Source organism: Mobula hypostoma, chromosome 4 (assembly GCF_963921235.1).
Source record: "Mobula hypostoma chromosome 4, sMobHyp1.1, whole genome shotgun sequence".
Classification (NCBI taxonomy): Eukaryota; Metazoa; Chordata; class Chondrichthyes; order Myliobatiformes; family Myliobatidae; genus Mobula; species Mobula hypostoma.
In genome coordinates, this window is record NC_086100.1 from 103,288,578 (window position 1) to 103,312,473 (window position 23,896).

Sequence of the window (23,896 nt, forward strand, 5' to 3'; positions counted from 1 at the left end):
GAGGCCCAGGGAGAAGGAAGGGGGGGAACCAGAGGATGGGCAAGGGGTATAGTCAGAGGGACAGAGGGAGAAAAAGGAGAGTGAGGGAAAAAATGTGTGTATATAAATAAATGGCGGATGGGGTACGAGGGGGAGGTGGAGCATTAGCGGAAGTTAGAGAAGTCAATGTTCATGCCATCAGGTTGGAGGCTACCCAGACAGAATATGAGGTGTTGTTCTTCCAATCTGAGTGTGGCTTCATCTTTACAGTAGAGGAGGCTGTGGATAGACATGTCAGAATGGGAAGGGGACGTGGAATTAAAATGTGTGGCCACTGGGAGATCTTGCTTTCTCTGGCGGACAGAGTGTAGGTGTTCAGCGAAACAATCTCCCAGTCTGCGTTGGGTCTCGTCAATATATAGAAGGCCACATCGGGAGCACCGGGCGCAGTATATCACCCCAGCCGACTCACAGGTGAAGTGTCGGCTCACCTGGAAGGACTGTCTGGGGCCCTGAATGGTGGTAAGGGAGGAAGTGTAAGGGCATGTGTAGCACTTGTTCCGCTTACAAGGATAAGTGCCAGGAGGGAGAACCGTGGGGAGGGATGGGGGGGAACGAATGGACAAGGGAGTCGCGTAGGGAGCGATCCCTGCGGAAAGCAGAAAGAGGGAGGAGGGAAAGATGTGCTTAGTGGTGGGATCCAGTTGGAGGTGGCGGAAGTTACGGAGAATAATATGTTGGACCCGGAGGCTGGTGGGGTGGTAGGTGAGGACCAGGGGAACCCTATTCCTAGTGGGGTGGCGGGAGGATGGAGTGAGAGCAGATGTGTGTGAAATGGGGGAGATATGTTTGAGAGGAGAGTTGATGGTGGAGGAAGGGAAGCCCCTTTCTTTAAAAAAGGAGGACATCTCCCTCATCCTGGAATAAAAAGCCTCATCCTGAGAGCAGATGCGGTGGAGACGGAGGAATTGCGAGAAGGGGTGGCATTTTTGCAAGAGACAGGGTGAGAAGAGGAATAGTCCAGGTAGCTGTGAGAGGATCAGTAGATAAGCTGTCTCCAGAGATAGAGACAGAAAGATCTAGAAAGGGGAGGGAGGTGTCGGAAATGGACCAGGTAAACGAGGGCAGGGTGAAAGTTGGAGGCAAAGTTAATGAAGTCAACGAGCTCAGCATGCGTGCAGGAAGCAGTACCAATACAGTCATCGATGTAGCGAAGGAAAAGTGGGGGACAGATGCCAGAATAGGTTCGGAACATAGATTGTTCGCCAGAATAGGTTCGGAAAGCACATCTTTTCCTACCCCCTCTCTCTGCTTTCCGCAGGGATTGCTCCCTATGCGACTCCCTTGTCCATTCGTCCCCCCCCATCCCTCCCCATGGATCTCCCTCCTGGCGCTTATCCTTGTAAGCGGAACAAGTGCTACACATGCCCTTACACTTCCTTCCTTACCACCATTCAGGGCCCCAGACAGTCCTTCCAGGTGAGGCGACATTTCACCTATGAGTCGGCTGGGTTGATATACTGCGTCCGGTGCTCCCGATTGTGGCCTTCTATATATTGACGAGACCCGATGCAGCCTGGAAGATCGTTTTGCTGAACACCTACGCTCTGTCCGCCAGAGAAAGCAGGATCTCCCAGTGGCCACACATTTTAATTCCATATCCCATTCCCATTCTGACATGTCTATCCACGTCCTCCTCTACTGTAAAGATGAAGCCACACTCAGTTTGGAGGAACAACACCTCATATTCCTTCTGGGTAGCCTCCAACCTGTTGGCATGAACATTGACTTCTCTAACTTCTGCTAATGTCCCACCTCCCCCTCATACCCCATCCGTTATTTATTTATATACACACATTCTTTCTCTCACTCTCCTTTTTCTCACTCTGTCCCTCTGACTGTACCCCTTGCCCATCCTCTGGTTCCCCCCCCACTTCTCCCTGGGCCTCCTGTCCCATGATCCTCTCATATCCCTTTTGCCAATCACCTGTCCAGCTCTTGGCTCCATCCCTCCCCCTCCTGTCTTCTCCTATCATTTTGGATCTCCCACTCCCCCTCCCACTTTCAAATCTCTTACTAGCTCTTCTTTCAGTTAGTCCTGACAAAGAGTCTCAGCCTGAAACGTCGACTGTACCTCCTCCTCGAGATGCTGCCTGGCCTGCTGCGTTCACCAGCAACTTTGATGTGTGTTGCTTGAATTTCCAGCATCTGCAGAATTCCTCGTGTTTGCGTAAGAGTCTTCCAATTCTTGTTTGGGAGATATTCGCCCATTCTTCCTTGCAAAAGGCTTCTACTTCTGTGAGAAAAAGAGATCTGTGTGGCCAAAAAGTTCTATTCAAAAGGTTCAAAGGAACATCTGAACAAGCCTGATGCATTTTGGAAACAAGTCCTGTGGACTGATGAAGTTAAAATAGAACTTTTTGGCCGCAATGAGCAAACGTATATGTGAAGAAAAAAAAGTGCAGAATTTCATGAGAAGAACCCCTCTCCAACTGTTAAGCATGGGGGTGGATTGATCATGCTTTGGAGCCAGTGTTGCAGCCAGTGACACGGGGAACATTTATTGGTAGAGGGAAGAATGAATTCAATTAAATACCAGCAAATTCTGGAAGCAAACATCACACCGTCTTTAAAATAAAAGCCGAAGATGAAAAGAGGATGGTTCTATAACAGGATAATGATCCTAAACACACCTCAAAATCACAATGGACTACCTCAAGAGGCGCAAACTGAAGGTTTTGCCATGGCCCCCACAGTCCCCTGACCTAAACATCATCGAACATCTGTGGATAGACCTCAAAAGAGCACTGCATGCAAGACAGCCCAAGAATCTCACAGAACTAGAAGCCTTTTGCAAGGAAGAATGGGCAAAAATTCCCCAAACAAGAATTGAAAGACTCTTAGCTGGCTACAAAAGGCGTTTACAAGCTGTGATACTTGCCAAAGGGGGTGTTACTAAGTACTGCCATGCAGGGTGCCCAAACTTTTGCTTCGGGCCCTTTTCCTTTTTTGTTATTTTAAAACTGTAAAAGATGGAAATAAAAAAGCTTTCTTGCTCAAAATATGAAAGAAATGTATCATCTTTAACTTCATGCCTTTTGGAAATCAGTTCATCTTTTACGAGCTTAGCTATTCACAGTAATAGAAATTTTGTCCGGGGTGACCAAATTTTGCATGCCACTGTAATTATAGGTGTTGGATATCTGAAATGAAAATAGTATGTTAGAAACATTCAATTCATCAGGCAGCAATAGCAAAGTAAATGTATGTCACCATATATAACCCTGAGTTTCATTTTCTTGTTGGCATTCGCAGTAAATACAAAGAAACACAATAGAATCAGTGAAAGACTGTACACTACAAGATGGACAAACAAGCAATGTACAAAAGAGAACAAACTGAAAATACAACAGTAATAATAAATAAACAATAAATACTTTATACTTTATTGTCGCCAAACAATTCATACTAGAACGTACAATCATCACAGCAATATTTGATTCTGCGCTTCCCGCTCCCTGGATTACAAATCAATAGTAAATATTAAAAAATTTAAATTATAAATCATAAATAGAAAAATGGGAAGTAAGGTAGTGCAAAAAAACCAAGAGGCAGGTCCGGATATTTGGAGGGTATGGCCCAGATCAGTGTCAGGATCCGTTCAGCAGTCTTATCACAGATGGAAAGAAGCTGTTCCCAAATCTGGCCGTATGAGTCTTCAAGCTCCTGAGCCTTCTCCCGGAGGGAAGAGGGACGAAAAGTGTGTTGGCTGGGTGGGTCGTGTCCTTGATTATCCTGGTAGCACTGCTCCGACAGCGTGCGGTGTAAAGTGAGTTCAAGGATGGAGGATTGGTTTGTGTGATGTGCTGCACCTTGTTCACGATCTTCTGCAGCTTCTTCCAGTCTTGGACAGGACAACTTCCATACCAGGTTGTGATACACATTAGAAGAATGCTTTCTACGGTGCATCTATAAAAATTAGTGAGGGTTTTAGGGGACAGGCCAAATTTCTTTAGCTTTCTCAGAAAGTAAATATTGAACATGAGATTAAGAGTCCTTGAAAGTGAGTCCATGTGTTATCAGTTCAGTGTTGGGGTGTGTGAAGCTGAGTGAAGTTCTCCCCTCTGGTTCGTGAATCTGAGGTTGAGGGGCAATAACTGTTCCCGAACCTGATGGTGTGGGTTCTGAGGTTCCTGTATCTCCTCCCTGATGGCAGCGGTGAGATGAGAGTATGGCCTGGGTGGTGGGGATCCCAGATGATGGATGCTGCTTTCCTGCAACAGTGCTCTGCAGATGGTAGATGTGCTCAGTGGCAAGGAGGGCAATGATGGACTGGGCTGTATCCATTATTATTATTATTTTATTTTAATGACTTTTCCATTCAAGGACATTGGTGTTCCCATACTAGGCTGTGATGCATTCAGTCAATATATTCTCCACCACATGTCTATAGAATTTTGTCAAAAGTTTTAGAATTCTAAGAAAATAGAGGCACAGCTGTGTTTCTTTGAAATTGCACTTGCTCTGTACAGATCCTCTGAGATGAAAACACTGAAGAATTTAAAATTGACACCCTCTTACCTCTGATCCTTTGAGGATTGGCTCATGGACCACCTGCTTCTTCCTCCTGTAGTCAGTATGTTTATAGTTTTGAAAAGGTGCTTTTATGTTTCTTGTTCGTTTATTCCAGAAATCTGTTTGCTCTTATTTTTTTCCGTCAGTGATACTTTCCTGGTTTACAAAGTTTTTCCCCTCTGAGTTTTTAAAGCTGTTTTACAGTATAACAGCAGTTAGGGGTTTATAGATTTCTCTCTATGGGGTCTTCTGTTGCTCACTTTCGGCCTCCATCCAGATTTCTTCTCACCATTGCTTTCATTCTTTGTTAACAAAGTTAACCCTAACCCTATCTATCTGTCCTTACTGCAGATCCCTCCATTATGGGGTTAAGTGCTCTGTCATACTGAATTCCTAGCCATGGTCCCCTCGTGTTCATTTCTGTGCTGTCTGTCAGATCCACTTACTTTTATTTGTGCCATTAATGAATGAATGTTGTGCACATTCAGAGAGGTCCTGTAATAATTGCCGTTGTTACTATATTTGTTTGTCTCTGATTCTATTTGCAGCTGTGCTTGTATGTTTGTAGATGGTGAGTTAGAACTGGTGATTAATGTCAGTGTAATGTGGTAGTTGGGTTGCTTATCCACCCATATTATCTCTCCTTGTCTGTAGATGCTACAAGAACCTTGTACCTGTTGGATAAATGTGAGGGCCAAGATGCCTTTACTTTTACCCTGTGGATCCTCACAGCCACTTTGTAGTAACAAAATAATTACAGCTGACATGTAACAAAAAGAATTGGTCCCAACAAAGACCCCTGTGGAACACCTCTAGTCACTGGCAGCCAACCAGATACGGCTCCATTTATTCCCACTCTCTGCCTCCTGCCGATCAGCCACTGCTTTATCCATGCCAGAATCTTTCCTGTAATATGATGGGCTTGTAGCTTGTTAAGCAGCCTCATGTGTGGCACCTTGTCGAAGGCCTTCTGAAAATCCAAGTACACAACATCAACCGATTCTCCTTTATCTATCCTGCTTTTATTTCTTCAAAGAATTCCAATAGCTTTGTCAGGCAAGATTTTCCCTTGAGGAAACCATGCTGATTACGGCCTATTTTATCATGTGCTTCCAAGCACCCTGAGACCTCATCCTTAATAATTGACTCCAATATCTTCCCATCCACTAAGTCAAGAGTTTCCTTTCTTCTGCCTTTCTCCTTTCTCGAAGAGTGGAGTGATATTTGCGATTTTCCAGTCTTCCTGAACCATTCCAGAATCTAGTGACTCTTGGAAGATTATTACTAATGCCTCCATGATCTCCTCAGCCACCTCTTTCAGAACTCTGGGGTGTACACCATCTGGTCCAGGTGACTTACCTACCTTCAGACCTTCCAGTTTCCCAAGAGCCTTCTCTCTAGTTAAGTTAACCTCACACACTTCATGCCCCCTGACACCTGGAGCTTCCACCATACTTCTAGTGTCTTCCACAGTGAAGACTGATGCAAAATACTTATTCAGGTCGTTCCCCATTACTGCTCTCCAGTATTGTTTTCCAGCGGTCAGATATCCGCTCTCGTCTCTCTCTTACACTTCATGTATCCGAAGAAACTTTTGGGGTCCTTTTTAATATTATTGGCTCACTTCCTTTTGTATTCTATCTTTACCACCTTAATGACTTTTTTATTTGCCTTCTGTTGGTTTTTAAAAGCTTCCCAATCCTCTAGCTTCCCACTAATTTTTGCTCTATTATATACTGTCTTCTCTTGTTAGCCATGGTTGTGTCATCTTTCTTTTAGAGTAGTTCTTCCATATCCTGTGCCTCTCAAATTGCTTCCAGAAATTCCAGCCCTTGCTGCTCTGCCATCATCCCTGCCTGTCTTCTTTGCCAATCAATTCTAGCCAACTCCTCTCTCATGCCTCTGTAATTCCCTTTACTCCACTGTAATACTAATACATCTGACTTTAGCTTCACCTTTTCAAATTTCAGGGTGAATCTAATCATATTATGATCACTTTCTTCTGAGTGTTCTTTTACCATAAGCTCTCTAATCAATTCTGATTCATTACACAATGCCCAATTTAGTATACCTGATCCTCCAATGGGCTCAACCATGAGCTGCTGTAAAATGCCATCTTGTAGGCACTGTAGAAATTCCCCCTTCTGGAATCCAGTGCCAACCTGAATTTCCCAATCTACCAACCCATTGAAATCCCTCCTCCCCCCCCCTTGACTATTGTAACATTGCCCTTTTGGCATGCATTTTCTATCTTCCATTGTAATTTGTAGGCAACATTTTTACTACTGTTTGGGGCTGTATACAACTCGCATCAGGGTCTTTTCACCCTTGCAGTTCCTTAGCTCTATCCACAATGATTCAACACCTTCCAACCCTATGTCGGCCTCTTTCTAATGATTTGATTTCAGTTTTTTACAAACAGAGCAATGCCGCCCCCTCTGCCTTCCTGCCTGTCCTTTTGGTACAATGTGCATCCTTGGACATTAAGCACTTAACTCTAATCTTCGTTCAGCCAAGATTCAGTGATGCCTGCAACATCATACCTGCCAATCTGTAACTGTGCTGGAAGTTTGTTTTCCTTATTCCATATACTGCGCTCATTAAAATACAACATCTTCAGTCCAGTATTCATCCTTTTCGATTTTGTCTGCGTTTTACATTGCAGCTCATTCTGTTGACTGCAGTATTGCCCTCTCCTCACTACACATTGCCTCTGTTTGTAAACCACCCCCATCTCCAATGATTACTCCAAAAGTCGAATCCTTTATTGGATCCTTTATTAAAAATTAGCAAACATACAATCTTGAAGCCAAGCACTATTCAGTGGTCAGTAAAAGATATGACGTTTGCCAGTCCCAACCCACAAGCTGCCACAAAATGTGCAAGAATATGTAACTTGTTCCCTTAACTTTTACCACACCTCCACTAACGTGACTAGTTACCAGAATAACTCTGCAACATGGAGGACAAAGCAAATAGGGAATGGATACGTGACTCCTACACACCTCTCACCCTCTATCCACTAATCATTATACTACTTAATAGGCATGACTGCCTTCTGGAACAAAGTGTCTGGGTAACTTTTTCGCTCCCTGATTCATTAGTGTCCAACCTCAAGTAAAAGTTCCTTGTGCTTTGAATGCTACTTCACATCGGGCTGGGTGCGGACTATGGTAATCTCCAACAACTCTCACGTTTCAGTTGTACCATTCCTTCCCATATCTATCATAGTGAATTAATTTTTCCAATGGCTATTAATATTTTCATAATTTTGCCTCGTATTTGTAGATTTAAAGTGCAAATGGTGCTCGCAGTGGATCCGATTGGATTCAGAGTGAGAGCCTTTATGTATGAAGGAAATTGTAATGTTCAGTGGCCAATTATTTTCCTTCCTTTCTGTGATCTCTCATTTCTCTCATTCTTGGGTTGTGGTACCTCCTAGAGTACTAAGGACACACTCGGGAAACTGAAATCGGGCATGCAAAATCAGCTCTCGAGTGGCAGGGAAAGAGGGTGTTGTTGTATTACTGATGCGTTTCCCCAGGAGGGTGAAGAAACCTGGCATAACGCTCACCAGTTTTTATTGATGCCCCATGGCTTGGTGTGACAATAGTTCGTCCATAAGTACAAGAAACTGCAGAGGGTCATGGATGAAGTTCAGCACATCACAGTAACCCACTATTTTCTACTTTTACTTGGGGCAAAAAGGCCCTGTGTTGTATTTTAAAGAATTCTCAGGAAGGCAGCGTCTGTCATTAAAGACCCTTACCATGTGGCATATGCCCTCTTCACATTGTTACATTCGGAGAGGAGGTACAGGAGCCTGAGGACCCACAATCAGCATTTTCAGAATGGCTTCTCCCTCTCTGTTATCATGTTTCTGAATGGTCCATGAATGCTATGTTGTTATTTGCCTTTTGCACCATTTGTTTTGTAACGTAGTGATTTTTGAGTTACATTGTTCTGCTCCCACAAAACAACAAATTTCGCCACATATGTCAGTGATAATAAACCTGATTTTGATTCTATACTGAGAAATCAATGAGAGAACAGTCTACTTCAGACTCTGGATTATGCAATAAGAGTGTTTATTAATGATATTGTAAAGAGTAATCAGAACATGATAAGAATTTAACACTGGCCATTTTCCTGTCATGCGCTCTCATATTGATGGATTCTTGATTCCTCTCAAAACCAGAAATCTATCAGTCACAACTGAAACTCTGTCTTCTCTTCCCCTTTAGGGCAGAAAACTATCAAAATCATTAACCTCTGAAGAAATTTCTCCTCAGTTTAGTCCTAAATGGCCTATACCTTATTTTGGCAAAGGAAAGGAAGACAGTACGAAAGGCATGTTAGCTACTACACATTTGAAGGGTTATAGTAATGTCAGCATTTAAAGATATAATGCACTATTTGCAGCAATTGTTCATAACTTCAAGACACAAATATGTAAAGGGGGATACTGTCAATTATGGGAAAAATTAATAAATATTAATTCACTTGGAAAATAATGACTAAGACGAGGCAATATGGATTTGTGGAAAAGAAAGCATCTTTGAGTAACATTGATGTTCTGCGAGTATATGTCTGGTAAAGCTGGTGACGAGGAACCTAGTATTTGTGATGCATCTGGACTTTTGGAAGGTTTCAATAACGTTCTGCTCAGGAGGTCATTGAACATGAGTTTGAACAAACAGCATTGGGGAGCTGTACTAGTGTGGGTTGATTGGTCAATATGGATAGAAAATGAAAGATACAAGATCTAAGTATCAACAACTCCTCAGGTTGGCAAGTTGTGGGATATTAGTGGATCACTGCTTGGCCCCTACCTATTTACTGATTATATAAAACATTGCATGTCGGGACCAAATGTTGCATTTTCCATTATAATAATGCAAAAGAAACATGGAGTGCAAGTAATGCAAAGAGGCTTCATGAGGCTATAGACCGGCTGAGCAAATGGGCAGTATTTAGAGTACAATCTGTCAAGTGGCTTTCATCTCAGAGGAATAACAAATGCTGAGAATTTCTTATGAGTTTGGAAATGCTGTTGTCCAGTGGACCTGGGTGTTTATGTGCATAAGTTGTTTAATTAGGAAGTTGTTTTGAAGATTCATTGTTTCTGAATTTTTCAAGATGCTTTAATAGAGTCTTGGTGAGATCGCAGCTGGAATTTTATTTGCAGAGTTTCTCTCTGAAAGGGCATATACTTTCCAGAGAAAGAGTAGTGATGATTCACCGGAGTAGTTCCTTGGATAGTAGATGGTCATATTTATTTATACTTTAAAAGAATGAAAGGAGGTCCCATTGAAGCATATAAAATGACAAACGTGAAAAAATCTGCAGATGGTGGAAATCCAAAGCAACACTCAAAATGCTGGAGGAACTCAGCAGGCCAGATGAGGTAGCATCTATGGAAAAGTGTAAACAGTTAACGTTTTGGGTCGAGTTTACTTCATCAGGACTGGAAAGGAAAAAGAGAAGTCAGAATAAGAAGCTGGGGGGAGGGGAGGAAGAAGCACAAGGTGGCAGGTGATAGGTGAAACTGGGAGGGGGGAGGAGGAGAAGTGAAGGGTAAGGAAGTTGATTGGTGAAGAAGATAAAGGGCTGGAGAAGGGGGAGTCTGATAGGAGAGGAATGAAGACCATGGAAGAAAGGGAAGGGGGAGGAGCACCAGAGCAAGGTGATAGGCAGGTAAGAGAAGGAATGAGAGGGGAATGGGGAATGGAGAACGAGATGGGGTGGCCAATTTCTGGAAAATGGAGAAATTGCTATTCATGCCGTCAGCTTGGAGGCTATCCAGATGGAATATCCGGTGTTGCTCCGCCAGCTTGAGTGTGGCATATACAATGGGGTGGATGTTTTCCCAGGCTTAGAAGTCAATTTCAAAATGAGGTGTAGATCACTCAGAACTAAAGTGAGGAGAAATTTCTTCGGAGCTGCTGATCTCTGTAATTCTCTATTCAAATTGTGTGAAAAGACCAAATCAGAATCGGGTTTATTATCACCAGCATGTGTTGTGAAATTTCTTAACTTAGCAGCAGCAGCAGCGGCAGCAGTACACTGCAATACTTGATACATTGGGTGAGCTTCATCTGAATCCTGGTGTCTTTAAGTATTCTGGTGAATTGAATAGCTACTGTTGTGGATACTGCTTTAAGTAATATAGAAACATAGAAAATAGGTGCAGGAGTAGGCCATTCGGCCCTTCGAGCCTGCACCGCCATTTATTATGATCATGGCTGATCATCCAACTCAGAACCCCGCCCCAGCCTTCCCTCCATACCCCCTGATCCCTGTAGCCACAAGGGCCATATCTAACTCCCTCTTAAATATAGCCAATGAACTGGCCTCAACTGTTTCCTGTGGCAGAGAATTCCACAGATTCACCACTCTCTGTGTGAAGAAGTTTTTCCTAATCTCGGTCCTAAAAGGCTTCCCCCTTATCCTCAAACGTGGCCCCTTGTTCTGGACTTCTCCAACATTGGGAACAATCTTCCTGCATCTAGCCCGTCCAATCCCTTTAGGATTTTATACGTTTCAATCAGATCCCCCCTCAATCTTCTAAATTCCAACGAGTACAAGCCCAGTTCATCCAGTCTTTCTTCATATGAAAGTCCTGCCATCCCAGGAATCAATCTGGTGAACCTTCTTTGTACTCCCTCTATGGCAAGGATGTCTTTCCTCAGATTAGGGGACCAAAACTGCACACAATACTCCAGGTGTGGTCTCACCAAGGCCTTGTACAACTGCAGTAGTACCTCCCTGCTCCTGTACTCGAATCCTCTTGCTATAAATGCCAGCATACCATTCGCCTTTTTCACCACCTGCTGTACCTGCATGCCCACTTTCAATGACTGGTGTATAATGACACCCAGGTCTCGTTGCACCTCCCCTTTTCCTAATCGGCCACCATTCAGATAATAATCTGTTTTCCTATTTTTGCCACCAAAGTGGATAACTTCACATTTATCCACATTAAATTGCATCTGCCATGAATTTGCCCACTCGCCCAACCTATCCAAGTCACTCTGCATCCTCTCAGCATCCTCCTCACAGCTAACACTGCCACCCAGCTTCGTGTCATCTGCAAACTTGGAGATGCTGCATTTAATTCCCTCATCCAAGTCATTAATATATATTGTAAACAGCTGGGGTCCCAGCACTGAGCCTTGCGGTACCCCATTAGTCACCGCCTGCCATTCTGAAAAGGTCCCGTTTATTCCCACTCTTTGCTTCCTGTCTGCTAACCAATTCTCCATCCACATCAATACCTTACCCCCAATACCGTGTGCTTTAAGTTTGCACACTAATCTCCTGTGTGGGACCTTGTCAAAAGCCTTTTGAAAATCCAAATATACCACATCCACTGGTTCTCCCCTATCCACTCTACTAGTTACATCCTCAAAAAATTCTATGAGATTCGTCAGACATGATTTTCCTTTCACAAATTGATGCTGACTTTGTCGGATGATTTCACCGCTTTCCAAATGTGCTGTTATCACATCTTTGGTAACTGACTCCAGCAGTTTCCCCACCACCGACGTTAGGCTAACCAGTCTATAATTCCCCGGTTTCTCTCTCCCTCCTTTTTTAAAAAGTGGGGTTACATTAGCCACCCTCCAATCCTCAGGAACTAGTCCAGAATCTAACGAGTTTTGAAAAATTATCACTAATGCATCCACTATTTCTTGGGCTACTTCCTTAAGCACTCTAGGATGCAGACCATCTGGCCCTGGGGATTTATCTGCCTTCAATCCCTTCAATTTACCTAACACCACTTCCCTACTAACATGTATTTCACTCAGTTCCTCCATCTCACTGGACCCTCTGTCCCCTACTATTTCTGGAAGATTATTTATGTCCTCCTTAGTGAAAACAGAACCAAAGTAATTATTCAATTGGTCTGCCATGTCCTTGCTCCCCATAATCAATTCACCTGTTTCTGTCTGTAGGGGACCTACATTTGTCTTTACCAGTCTTTTCCTTTTTGCATATCTATAAAAGCTTTTAGTCAGTTTTTATGTTCCCTGCCAGTTTTCTCTCATAATCTTTTTTCCCCTTCCTAATTAAGCCCTTTGTCCTCCTCTGCTGAACTCTGAATTTCTCCCAGTCCTCAGGTGAGCCACTTTCTCTGGCTAATTTATATGCTTCTTCTTTGGAATTGATACTATCCCTAATTTCTCTTGTCAGCCACGGGTGCACTACCTTCCTTGATTTATTCTTTTGCCAAACTGGGATGAACGATTGTTGTAGTTCATCCATGCAACCTTTAAATGCTTGCCATTGCATATCCACCGTCAATCCTTTAAGTGTCATTTACCAGTCTATCTTAGCTAATTCACGTCTCATACCTTCAAAGTTACCCCTCTTTAAGTTCAGAACCTTTGTTTCTGAATTAACTATGTCACTCTCCATCTTAATGAAGAATTCCACCATATTATGGTCATTCTTACCCAAGGGGCCTCCCACGACAAGATCGCTAATTAACCCTTCCTCATTGCTCAAAACCCAGTCCAGAATAGCCTGCTCTCTAGTTGGTTCCTCGACATGTTGGTTCAAAAAACCATCCCGCATACATTCCAAGAAATCCTCTTCCTCAGCACCTTTACCAATGTGAGAGGAGGTTCAGGTGAAGACATATTTATAAAAGATAAGATCATGGTACAGGTTAGCACAATGGGCAAGAATAGCTAGAACATGACAGGTGTGTTCAAATATGTGAGTATAGCCAGTGGTTAAAAGACAAAATTACACGTTCTTGCTTGGAATGCTCTTAAGCATTCATTCATTAGATGATGCACCATTGGTATGGTTAACCATTGTAGAGATGGTTAAAAATTAATGTCAAGGCTCACCTGTTCAGTGGTATTTTTTCATTCAGAAGATAGGCAATCAGGAAAGCAGGTAGGTAGAGGTTCTATACTACATAATGGCATGATCAGTGTCTAATAAAGGATGAGATTTGTTGGTGGACGTAGACTCTGTTCTGTGCTACATAACGGCATGATCAATGTCCTGTGTGTAATAAAGGATGAGATTAGTACAGGATTAGTCATTAGCTTCCATTCTGCATCTTAAAACTATCTTGATTTCTAATTTTTTTTCTTACTGTGATGAAAGTGTATTAACCTAAAACAGTAACTCTTCCACAGATGACGCCTGATCTAAAAGTATTTGCTTTTTATGTATATATTCAAGATTCTTTTCACCATTTTGCTTCTTATCACATCTTGGTGACTTGGTAGACAGGATTCAAAATTGGTTAGGCCGTAGAATGCAGAGGGTAGTGGTAAAGGAATGAAGGTCTGTGACCTGTGCTGGTCTGTAAAGATCAGTGCTGGGGCCACTAGATGAGCTGATGTAGTTGGTTAACAAATGTTCCAAATGGTGGAGTTGTGGATGGTTTAGAAGTTTGTCAGAGGATCAGTTGGAGATGGAGGTAGAGAAATGGCATATGACATTAATCTGGATAAGTGTGATTGTTGCACTGTATGGAGAAGATATACCGTAAATGGCAGGACCCTTCGGAGAACTGGTATACAGGGATCTGATGGCACATCCAATGTGCCATTAAAGTGTTAACGCAAGGTGTTGAGTATCAAAGTTGACAGGTTGTATAAAACTTCCGTTAGACTGCATTTGGGGTATTACGTGCAGTACAATAATGATAGGGAGGAGTGTGAAAAATTTCAAACTTGGCTTAGATGAAGTTGATAAATTGCCCTCACTTGAATAGAAACATCTATCTCATCCTCCATGAAGAAAGCAGAGTGGACAGTTTCTCAGCCACAGGTCGAAGCCAATGTGATCTATTTAATTTCCCCACAGTTGTTGTACCCTAACCAGCAGTCAGAAATTTAGATTTATTTTTAACCTTTCTAATTTAGTTGAGGAGCCAATAGATTAATTAACTCAGCACAAACCAGAAATTTCTCTTTCTGAATGTTGCAGCAGCTTACTGAATAAATATTGTGAAACGTTAATACAGCATCATACTCCTACGCCTTCATCCTGCAATTCTATCCCCCAAACCACCCCCAGACTGGAAGCAAATGGAAGTAAATTATTTTATGCAGGATAGATACAAGTGCTGTAATTGCAATCCTCTTGTTAAAGGAAGGAGAAGGATATAACTGCAGGAGGATACCTTGGAAAGATATGTACTTTTCTAGTTAATCTAATCTGAATGGTCCATGTACCATCGTCAAGTACATGAGGTGAGAGTGTGGTCAGGGGACGCTTCAGTCCCTGTTTTACAGACAACCTCAACCCGTTGCGGTGGATGTCATCTCCCTGGCCCTTCACTCATCTGTGGAACGTCTGGATAGTGAAGATGTATATGTCTGCCTCATGTTTATTGGCTCTCGTTCTGCCTTTAACACTATAATTCAAAGCAAACACCTCACCAATCTCTGGACCCTGGGAGACATTGCCTGCTTCTACAACTGGATCATTGACTTTCTCACCAGCAGACCGCAATCAGTAGGAATAGGCAGGAACACCTCTGCCACAATTATTCTAAACACTGGTTCTCCAAAAGTTTTTGTTTCCTTAGCCCTCTCCTCTACTCCCTGTGCACTCATGACCAGGTTCTGCTTTAACTCCATCATTTGCAGATGATGCCACTGTAGTAAATAATGATGAGTCGGAGTACAGGAAGCAGATGGAGGACATGGTGCTGGTCGTTTACTTCAGAAAGGGGGGCAGTGCACACACTTCTATCTCCATCGATGGCATTGAGTACTTCAGCATGTCCTCTTCCAACCTCTCTGACATCATGGCCAAGGAAACTCGCCAACACCTCTACTTCCGCAGGAAGCCAAGGAAATTCAGCATGTACCCATTGACTCTACAATTTTTATTAATGCGCCATACTGTCTGGATGCATAGTGGCTTAGTATGGCAACTATTCTGCTTGTGACCACAGGAATCTGTAGACACTTGTGAGCACAGTTCAGCACATCACAGGAGCCAGCCTCTCCTCTATAGACTCTGTCTGTACTTCTCACTGCCTCAGTAGTACAGCCAGCATATTCAAAGACCCCACTGCCTCGGACATTCTCTGACCTCTCCCATTGGACATGAGATGCAAAAGCCCGAAAGCGTGTGCTATCAGGCTCATGGGTAGTATCTATTCCACAGTTATCAGACCCTTGAATGGACCTCCTGTATGCTAAGATGGACTGCAGGCCTCACAATCTACACACATCAAAGTTGCTGGTGAACGCAGCAGGCCAGGCAGCATCTCTAGGAAGAGGTACAGTCGACGTTTCGGGCCGAGACCCTTCGTCAGGACTAACTGAAGGAAGAGCTAGTAAGAGATTACTACCTAGGCCTCACAATCTACCTTGTTAGATCTTGCATTTTATCATTTACCTGCACTGTACTTTTTTTAGTTAGCCTTTACACTTTATTCTGCATTATTATTGTTTTACTTTATTCTAGCTTAGTATACAGTACTGTGTAATGATTTGATCTGTATAAGGAGTCAGCAAGACAGCTCTTCACTGTATTGGTACATGTCACAATAATACACCAATACCATGTCCTGAGAAATGTTTATAATACAGATAAATTTCATTGAAATGTGAACTACAAATGTGCAGTGAAAGCAAAGCTATTCAGATGGGAAGATGAAATCATGATGCACCTTTATTTTTCAGGTGAGATGAGTGAGAGCAAAGCAAAGAGAGTACGCATTAAGGAAGTGGACAAATGGACGCTGAACATCCTTATTGACTATGTTTACACAGCTGAAATTCAGGTTACAGAAGAGAATGTTCAGGTACATTGAATAGATCATGCTGTTTGAAATCAAAGGATAGTAACTGCACAAGAGTAGACCTGCATCTTTTAAAGGCTTCTGAAATGATTACTGTTTAATGATAGTAAGGCCTTTGTATTTGCATTGAACAGTATGGTGCAGGAACGGGCCCTGGACTCTCAAATCTGTGCCAACTACGATGCCAGTTTAATCCCTTCTGCCTGCACTTGGGCTATATCCCTCCCTTCCCTACATGTTCATGTACCCATCTAAATGCCTCTTAAATGCTGTTTTTGTGTCTGCTTTGACTACCTTCCCTGGAAGATATCCAAACACCTACCAGTCTGTGTACAGAACTTACAAGAAATCTTTACCATGCAAATCTCCTTTCAAACTTTTTCACTTTCACTTTAAATGTGTGCTGTCTTGTACAGCCAAAACAATGTTCAGAAATTCTAGTCAGTCGATGAATAATTCAAAATCTTAAATACTTGTATGCATGCATGTGCTTGCAATTATACGTGTCTGTTAACTTAGGTATGTGCACACAGCTATGAGATACAACTTAAACAAGTGATGAAATCTACTGTAGATTAACTACTGACTTGGGTGTAGGCTCCAAAATTCAAATTAACTGTGCTGAAGCTGGGATATTTTGTATCCTCAGTAGCTTAGTGCTAAAGTATGTGTATAAATCCTAGGTTTATGCTAAATTAGTTTATTTTCAGTCGGGGCAACAATTGGGCAGCTTCCAGTTGCTTCCATATCAGAGTGATGTTTCCAATGACAAATGATGTTTCATTGGTTGTGAACTATTCAGCTGTGATTTCCACCCCCCCCACCCCCCACCCCGCACCCCGAATGCAGACAACTCTGAGGCAGCAGCAATAGGCTTCAGCAGTTTGGTTGAGGAGTCAATTTCCAGAATAGTGATGTTGAATAGAAATTGCTGACCCACCCCTGGGTGATGTCTCGCAGTGTTGTTTTAACCACATGGCAATTTTAATAGAAATCACTCTGTGTGCATGTTCCCACTAAATGTTATATACTTAATCTACAGTATTAGCATTCAAACACATAAGTAGTAAGGCAGTTATGTAGATCGAGCATACATAATGCTCGTTGCTGCTTCTCTTAACCAGTTTACCAGCAAGGATAAAAAAGATTTGTAATGAACACTCGGGTGCAACGTGAACATGGATTATGAGATAGTTTTGTGTATTTTTATTACTACTGTATATCAGTGAGATTCAGATTACTGTATTGGTTAACCAGCTGAGGAGTGATGACCAAGCAATCAATTGCTGTAACACGGAAATATTGACGACTGCTTTAGAGAGTGACACATTTTACCAGCCATAAGACCATAAAGATAGAAACAGATTTAGGATCTTCAGCCCATTGACTCTGCTCCACCATTCTGTCAGAGCCACTTTCTTTCAACTCCATTCTCCTACCTTCTCCCCGCAATCCTTCAACACCTCACCAATCAAGAATCAACCAATCTCTGCCTTATGTCCTTATGTACACCCAATGATTTGTCCTCCAGAGACCTTTGTGGCAATGGATTCCACAGATTCGCCACCCTCTGCCTGAGGAGATCCCTTTTCATCTTGGTTTTTTTAAAAAAAAGGCATTACTTTATTCTGATGATGTGCTTTTGGATCCTACACTCTCCTACTATTGGAAGTACTCTCTCCCTGTCCACTCTGCACTCCAGCCTTTCAATATTGGGTAGGTTTAAATAACTTCGCCCACTTCCTCCCCCCCTCCCCCTCCACTGCCATCCTTCTGAAGTCCACTGAGTACAGGCTCAGAGTCATCAAACACTCTTCATTCCTGAGATCATTCTTGTGAACCTTGTCTGGACCCTCTCCAGTGCCAATCTATCATTCCTTAAGCAATGCCAAAATTGCTCTCAATATTCCTAACGTGGTCCGACCAGTACTTTATAAATCCTCAGCAGGTTCTTCCCATTTCTCTGCAGCTCTCTTGAACAGAATGCAAGAAAATGAAGATGACCTTGCATATGACCATTAAATTGCCATGCCCCTTGTTCCTGCTGAGCTACATAATAAGGTCATGGTTGAACATTTTCTTGCCCAATTATTATATTTTGTGATTCATTCACACCCAACCCTGAGTGTTTAATTCCCTTCACATTTCAGGCAACTGCTTTAGTCAGTGCCTTAGCTTGTGGTTCTCTTTTTTTTTAAAACCACTTTGTTATAAAGCAAAGTTCAAATTCATGATTAATGAGGATTGAAAGTGTGAATCTTCAGCTTTTGTGGATTGTACGGGGCCATGATGTTTGGGCTGACATGATATTGATGCCTTTCTCATGTGCCTTGTATGATTTAATCTCGTATGAACGATGCAGGTTCAACAGACTGACAAAAAAAAACCTGTAGAGTTGAAAATGAGGGAGGGGTGGGTGTCCTGGCAATCCCATCTGTTAAAGAAGGGGACTGACATCATCTATTTCCCAAATCTGAGCAGGGTCACACCAATGGCATATGGCAGCCGGGGCTGTTTTGAAAGCTGTCAGTCCTTAATTTCTAAACAAAGCCCACAATTTGGTACTTCTGTATGAGCTGTATCAGTGGAAAGGAATAATCCCTGCTGTCTAGATCACTGCATGACACCCAGTATCCCCAAAATGCCCAGAAGATTCATGGGCCCACCAGGTAAGTGTCAATAACAGGATTTGAGGCTGAGGGGGAGATGTCACCATGTCAACACAAGTGAGATTATCGGCTACGTTGTCAAATCTGGTCATTGGCAAATCATCTTTCGAATGGGCATTGACATGGTAAACTGTAACATAACATCTAATGTTCGGTCTCAAGTGCCCTTCTATAACTCCACTCCCCATAAAGGATGCCCATAACTCAGTGGTTCCCAATCTCCAGGCCGCGGACCGATACTGATCCGCGAAGTATGCAGCGGTAGCCGGGACGCACTCAGCACATCTTTAAGAAAAAAACCAAAATAAACAATGTGATTAATTAGGTGCCGCCCGGCACGTAATTGTCAGCCCAGATCAGAGGCAACGCAATGGCCTTTTTTCTTAAAGATGTGCTGAGTGCGTCCCAGCTACCGCTGCACCCCTGCATGCTTCGTGGATCGGTATTGGTCTGCAGCCCGGAGGTTGGGGACCACTGCCTTAACTGTATAGGACTGCTGGTTCCATCGGGGCAATCAGACAGCAGGTCCATTAGCAATAGCCCAGGAATCAGTTGTCATGTGTAAAGCCAAGCAGAGCTGCAGAACAGATGATGCTAATGAGAGAGATAACGAAAGACAATGGAGAAACATTCAAAATGCTATTAAGAGAGAAGAGAGAGATTAACGAGAAAGAGTCACAATTCAGACGTTGGCGTCCGCCACAGACCTTTTGCTTTGAACCTGAACTGTTTGAAGTTTGATGGACAGGTGCTACCCCATCAGGGGAATAAAAATAGCGGATTTGCTAAGGCACGACACACACGCCACGAGACCCTGGCAAGAGCAGTGTGCCCCACAAGTTGGTGGGAGTTTGGAGGACTGGTTCGCAGGAATCGGTCAGAGGCTCACAGGGTGTAAAGGTACGATCGCTGGGAACCTGTTGTGTGTCTGCCCTTGACTGGGTACCGGGTTCACCACAGAAGAACGATTGCATCCGGAACGGAGGGGTTTGCCTGAAACCAACTGCATCTCGCTCTTGCTCTCTCTCCGCCTGCCCCCCCCCCAACGGTACAACAACAGCGATTACTTGGAACTGCACTAGACTGAACTGAACTCTGCTTCACCTTAAGACTGATCATTTTACCCCTAGACTGCGATAGAGCTTGGTTGATTCCTATTACCCTATTTCTGTGTATATGTGTATACTGTCATTGCTAACCTATTACATTTATATCCTTGCGGTTAGTGTACTATATTACTTATTTCTTTAATAAAACTTTATTAGTTCCTAGTAATCACAGACTCCAACGAGTGTTCCATTTCTGCTGGTTTGGCAACCCAGTTACGGGGTACGTAACACAGTATAAAAATGAGTTGCTTCAGTTTCATGCATAATGACAGTGTGCACTGCTACAAACTCAGCATATTGACTTAACTGATCAGGGACTTCCTTCTTCGGAACTTGTTGGATGAAAGGGTTAAAGGCAGCAGCCTTCCAACGACGACGACAATTCTTCCATATCACAGAACCATTGTGAACCATGGGCGCTGCTGCTGAGCAGGAGTCAGAAGATCAAAGGGAACGTCCCACACGCCGGGCGAGACTTCGACCGGTGTAGCTTCAGTTGTAGGTGGGCCCTGTAGTTCATTGGGGTTAGTTTCCCATCCCCTCAATTGCATGTGTTCTGTCAAATATTGACGGCTTCGGAAACCTCTTCAGAGGATTCCTGCAATAGCACATCATCTATACAGTGAGCTACTTTAACACTGTGGGGTAGGACACATTCATGCAAATCCCGTGCCACCACACATGCCAAATACAGGCATGGACAGATCCTTGTGGAAGCTGTGTGACATTCTACTGAAGGCTGTTCCATGTGAAAGAAAACTGATCTTGGACTGCTCAGCAATATGGATGGAGAAGAAATTCAGCCGTCACAAAACAGCACACCCGGATGCCTTCCCTATTGCTGCAGGGAACTGCAACCAGGCCAGCTTGAAGGAGTCTCTGAACAACTACCACCAAGAACAGCCATCACACTTGGCCACTGTTATACCACTATAAGAATGCTTACTGTGCCATCCCACACCCACACTGTGGCAAGTCCAATCACCTGGCTGTACTTCTACTCCTGGCATAAAGGCTGCAGCTCCAAGGAGGTCTACTCAAGGGAGGTGGAGGAGCGCATTCAGGACAGCTTTGAATCAGTGGAATTCATCTTCAAATCTGAATGAATATGCCACATTTGTCACGGTCTAACCCTAGTGCGAGTGGGTGCTTTCGAGAACATGCTGGACATGCCCAAACCGAAAGCTGTGGATGAACCAGGAGAGTCATGGTCTGCTGAGGGCTAGATCTGTGGCTTTCAAGATCAGTGATCAGAACAGTACAAGGAGTTCAGGTATGACCTATGGAAGGCTATTTTAAGAATGATAAAGCAATTCCGATTGAAGTTAAAGATGCAATCAGCTCTGACAGGGTTAGCAGGCCATTACTTTTTACAAAGCAAAACCTAATATTGTGGATGGCTGTGATTCTTCATTCCCAGATGAGTTCAATGCCTTTTATGCATGCTTTAACAGGGAGAACAAAACCACACCTGTGCATATCCCTGCATTATCTGGTGACCCTGTGATCTCTATTTTGAAGATCAGCATAAGAACATCTTTCAAGAGGGTGAAACCCCCGCAAGGTGTCAGATCCTGATGGTGCACCTGATTGGGCACTAAAAACTGGCGGGAGTGTTCGAGGACATCTTCAGTCCCTCACTGCTGCAGTCGGAGTACCCACCTGCTTCAGAAGAGCAGCAATCACACCTACTGTGATGAAGTGCTTTGAGAGGTCAGTCATGGCCAGAATCAACTCTTACCTAAGCAAGGAACTGGGCCCATTGTAATTTGCCTATGGTCATAATAGGTCTACAGCAGATGCAATCCCACCGGCTTTCTGCTCGGTCTTGGATCACCTGGGCAATAGCAATACCTATGTCAGACTGCTGTTTATTGACTACAGCTTAGTGTTCAGTGCAATCATACCTTCAATTCCAATCAGCAAGCTCCAAAACCTGGGCCTCTGTACCTTCCTCTGTAACTGGATGCTTGACTTCCTCACTGGGAGATCACAGTCAGTGCAGATTGGAAATAACACCTCCTCATTGACAGTCAACACTGGCACACCTCAAGGATGCACGCTTAGCCCACTGCTCTACTCTCTCTACATCCATGACTGTGTGGCTTGGCACAGCTCAAATACGACCTATAAATTTGCCAATAGCATATCTGTTGTTGGAATTTCAGATGGTGACGAGGTGGCGTACAGGAGCAAGATAGATCAGCTGGTTGAGTGTGTCACAACAACAACCTTGCACTCAATGTCAGTGAAACCAAGAAATTTATAGTGGACTTCAGGAAAAGGAAGCAGCGAGAACACACACCCATTCTCATCAAGGGATCAGAAGTGGAAAGGGTGAGCATTTTCAAGTTCCTGTGTGTCAACATCTCTGACGATCTATCCTGTGCCCAAAATATTGATGCAATTACAAAGAAGGCCTGACATCTGTAAGAGACTTGGTAGGTCACCAAAGGCTCTTAAATTTCTACAGATGAACCATGGAAAGCATTCTAGTTGGTTGCATCGCAGTCTGGTATGGAGGGCCAATGTACTGGATTGGAAAAAGCTGCAGAAAGTTGTAAACTTAGCCAGCTCCATCACAGACACTAACCTTCCCAGCGTCGAAGATGGCTTTAAAAGGCAATGTCTCATAAAGGCAGAATCCATCATTAAAGGACCCCAATCACCCAAGACATTCTTCTGTGTCCATCAGGAAGGAGGTACAGGAGCTTCAAGATAAACACTCCATGTTTCAGGAACAACTGCTTCTCCAACATCAAGTTTCTGATTCGACGATGAACACGGCCTCATTTTTTTTTCTTTATTTATTTTTAGCTATTTTTTGGACTAATTTAATTTTTTAAATATATTATTGTAAGATAGTTTTTCTTATTATGTGTTTCAATGTATTACTGCTGCAAAACAACATATTTCACAACATAAGCCAGTGATATTAGACCTGATTCTGGTGCAGATGAGGCAAGAAGGCTTACTTGTCAGTGTTTTGCTCATTACGTATTGCTGACCCAGTCTACTAGTTGCATCCTTCAGGACTGGCCAGCTTGGTCTGTAGTGGTTGTCACCAAGCAACCTGGAGTTGAAGGGCTTTGATGTCTGCCATTCATAATAGATTCTATGTTGTTGCAGCCTTCAGTGATCTTCCAAATATTGTTGAACATGGTGGAGCATTGATTCCTCGGGTAGTGGGGAAACCATTGGCTGATGCTTTGCAGTGATTTCCTTGCCCATGTCTGACTCGCATGGAGTCAGAGTTACAAATTCAAACTTATGGATTCTAATGGACTCAACTTATGAATTCAAATTTGAGGGTTATAAGGACTACTCCCTCCTGCCTGTATATCCTTTTGCCAGTGGGTCTTTTCTGCTGGTGGAAAAATGCATATCCAGAGACTGATGGAGAAGACTGGCACATTACCTGTTGGGTGTGATTTTAGAGCAGAACTAGACCTGTACTAATTTGTGGGAATTGTTACCAATTTATACCACAGTCCCTAGACATTTTTGAGGATGACATTTTGCTAGGTTTAATTTTGCCTCTTTCTAAAATTGGTGCCTAGTTCCCTAGTAGCTATATATTCTCTTGCTTTTTGAGTACAATTGTGTTGCTACCACTGAGAGGTTTGTTGCTCCATTTTGAAGGGCAGTTAAACATATGGTGGCTTCTGCCATGTTTAGAAAGGGAATTTGTATGGGGAGTAAATGCTGTCCTGATTAGCAACACCCAGATCTCAGGATACCAAAAACAGAAGCAGAATTGTGTCTAGATGCCATAT

At 43.2% G+C, this 23,896-nt stretch overlaps 1 protein-coding gene across 7 annotated transcripts in view; it reads left to right on the forward strand.

Moving 5' to 3' along the window:
- The window catches only part of klhl2 (kelch-like family member 2), a 165,789-nt gene that overhangs the window by 49,037 nt on the left and 92,856 nt on the right, over positions 1–23,896 (forward strand). For 5 of the 7 annotated variants that reach the window (XM_063046326.1, XM_063046327.1, XM_063046330.1 and 2 more), the window contains one exon: positions 16,224–16,345. The exons of the other annotated variants lie outside the window; for them this stretch is intronic. In XM_063046326.1, the coding sequence (XP_062902396.1) occupies positions 16,224–16,345 (122 nt within the window). The remainder of the gene's footprint in view (positions 1–16,223; positions 16,346–23,896) is intronic. 7 annotated transcript variants of the gene reach the window in all.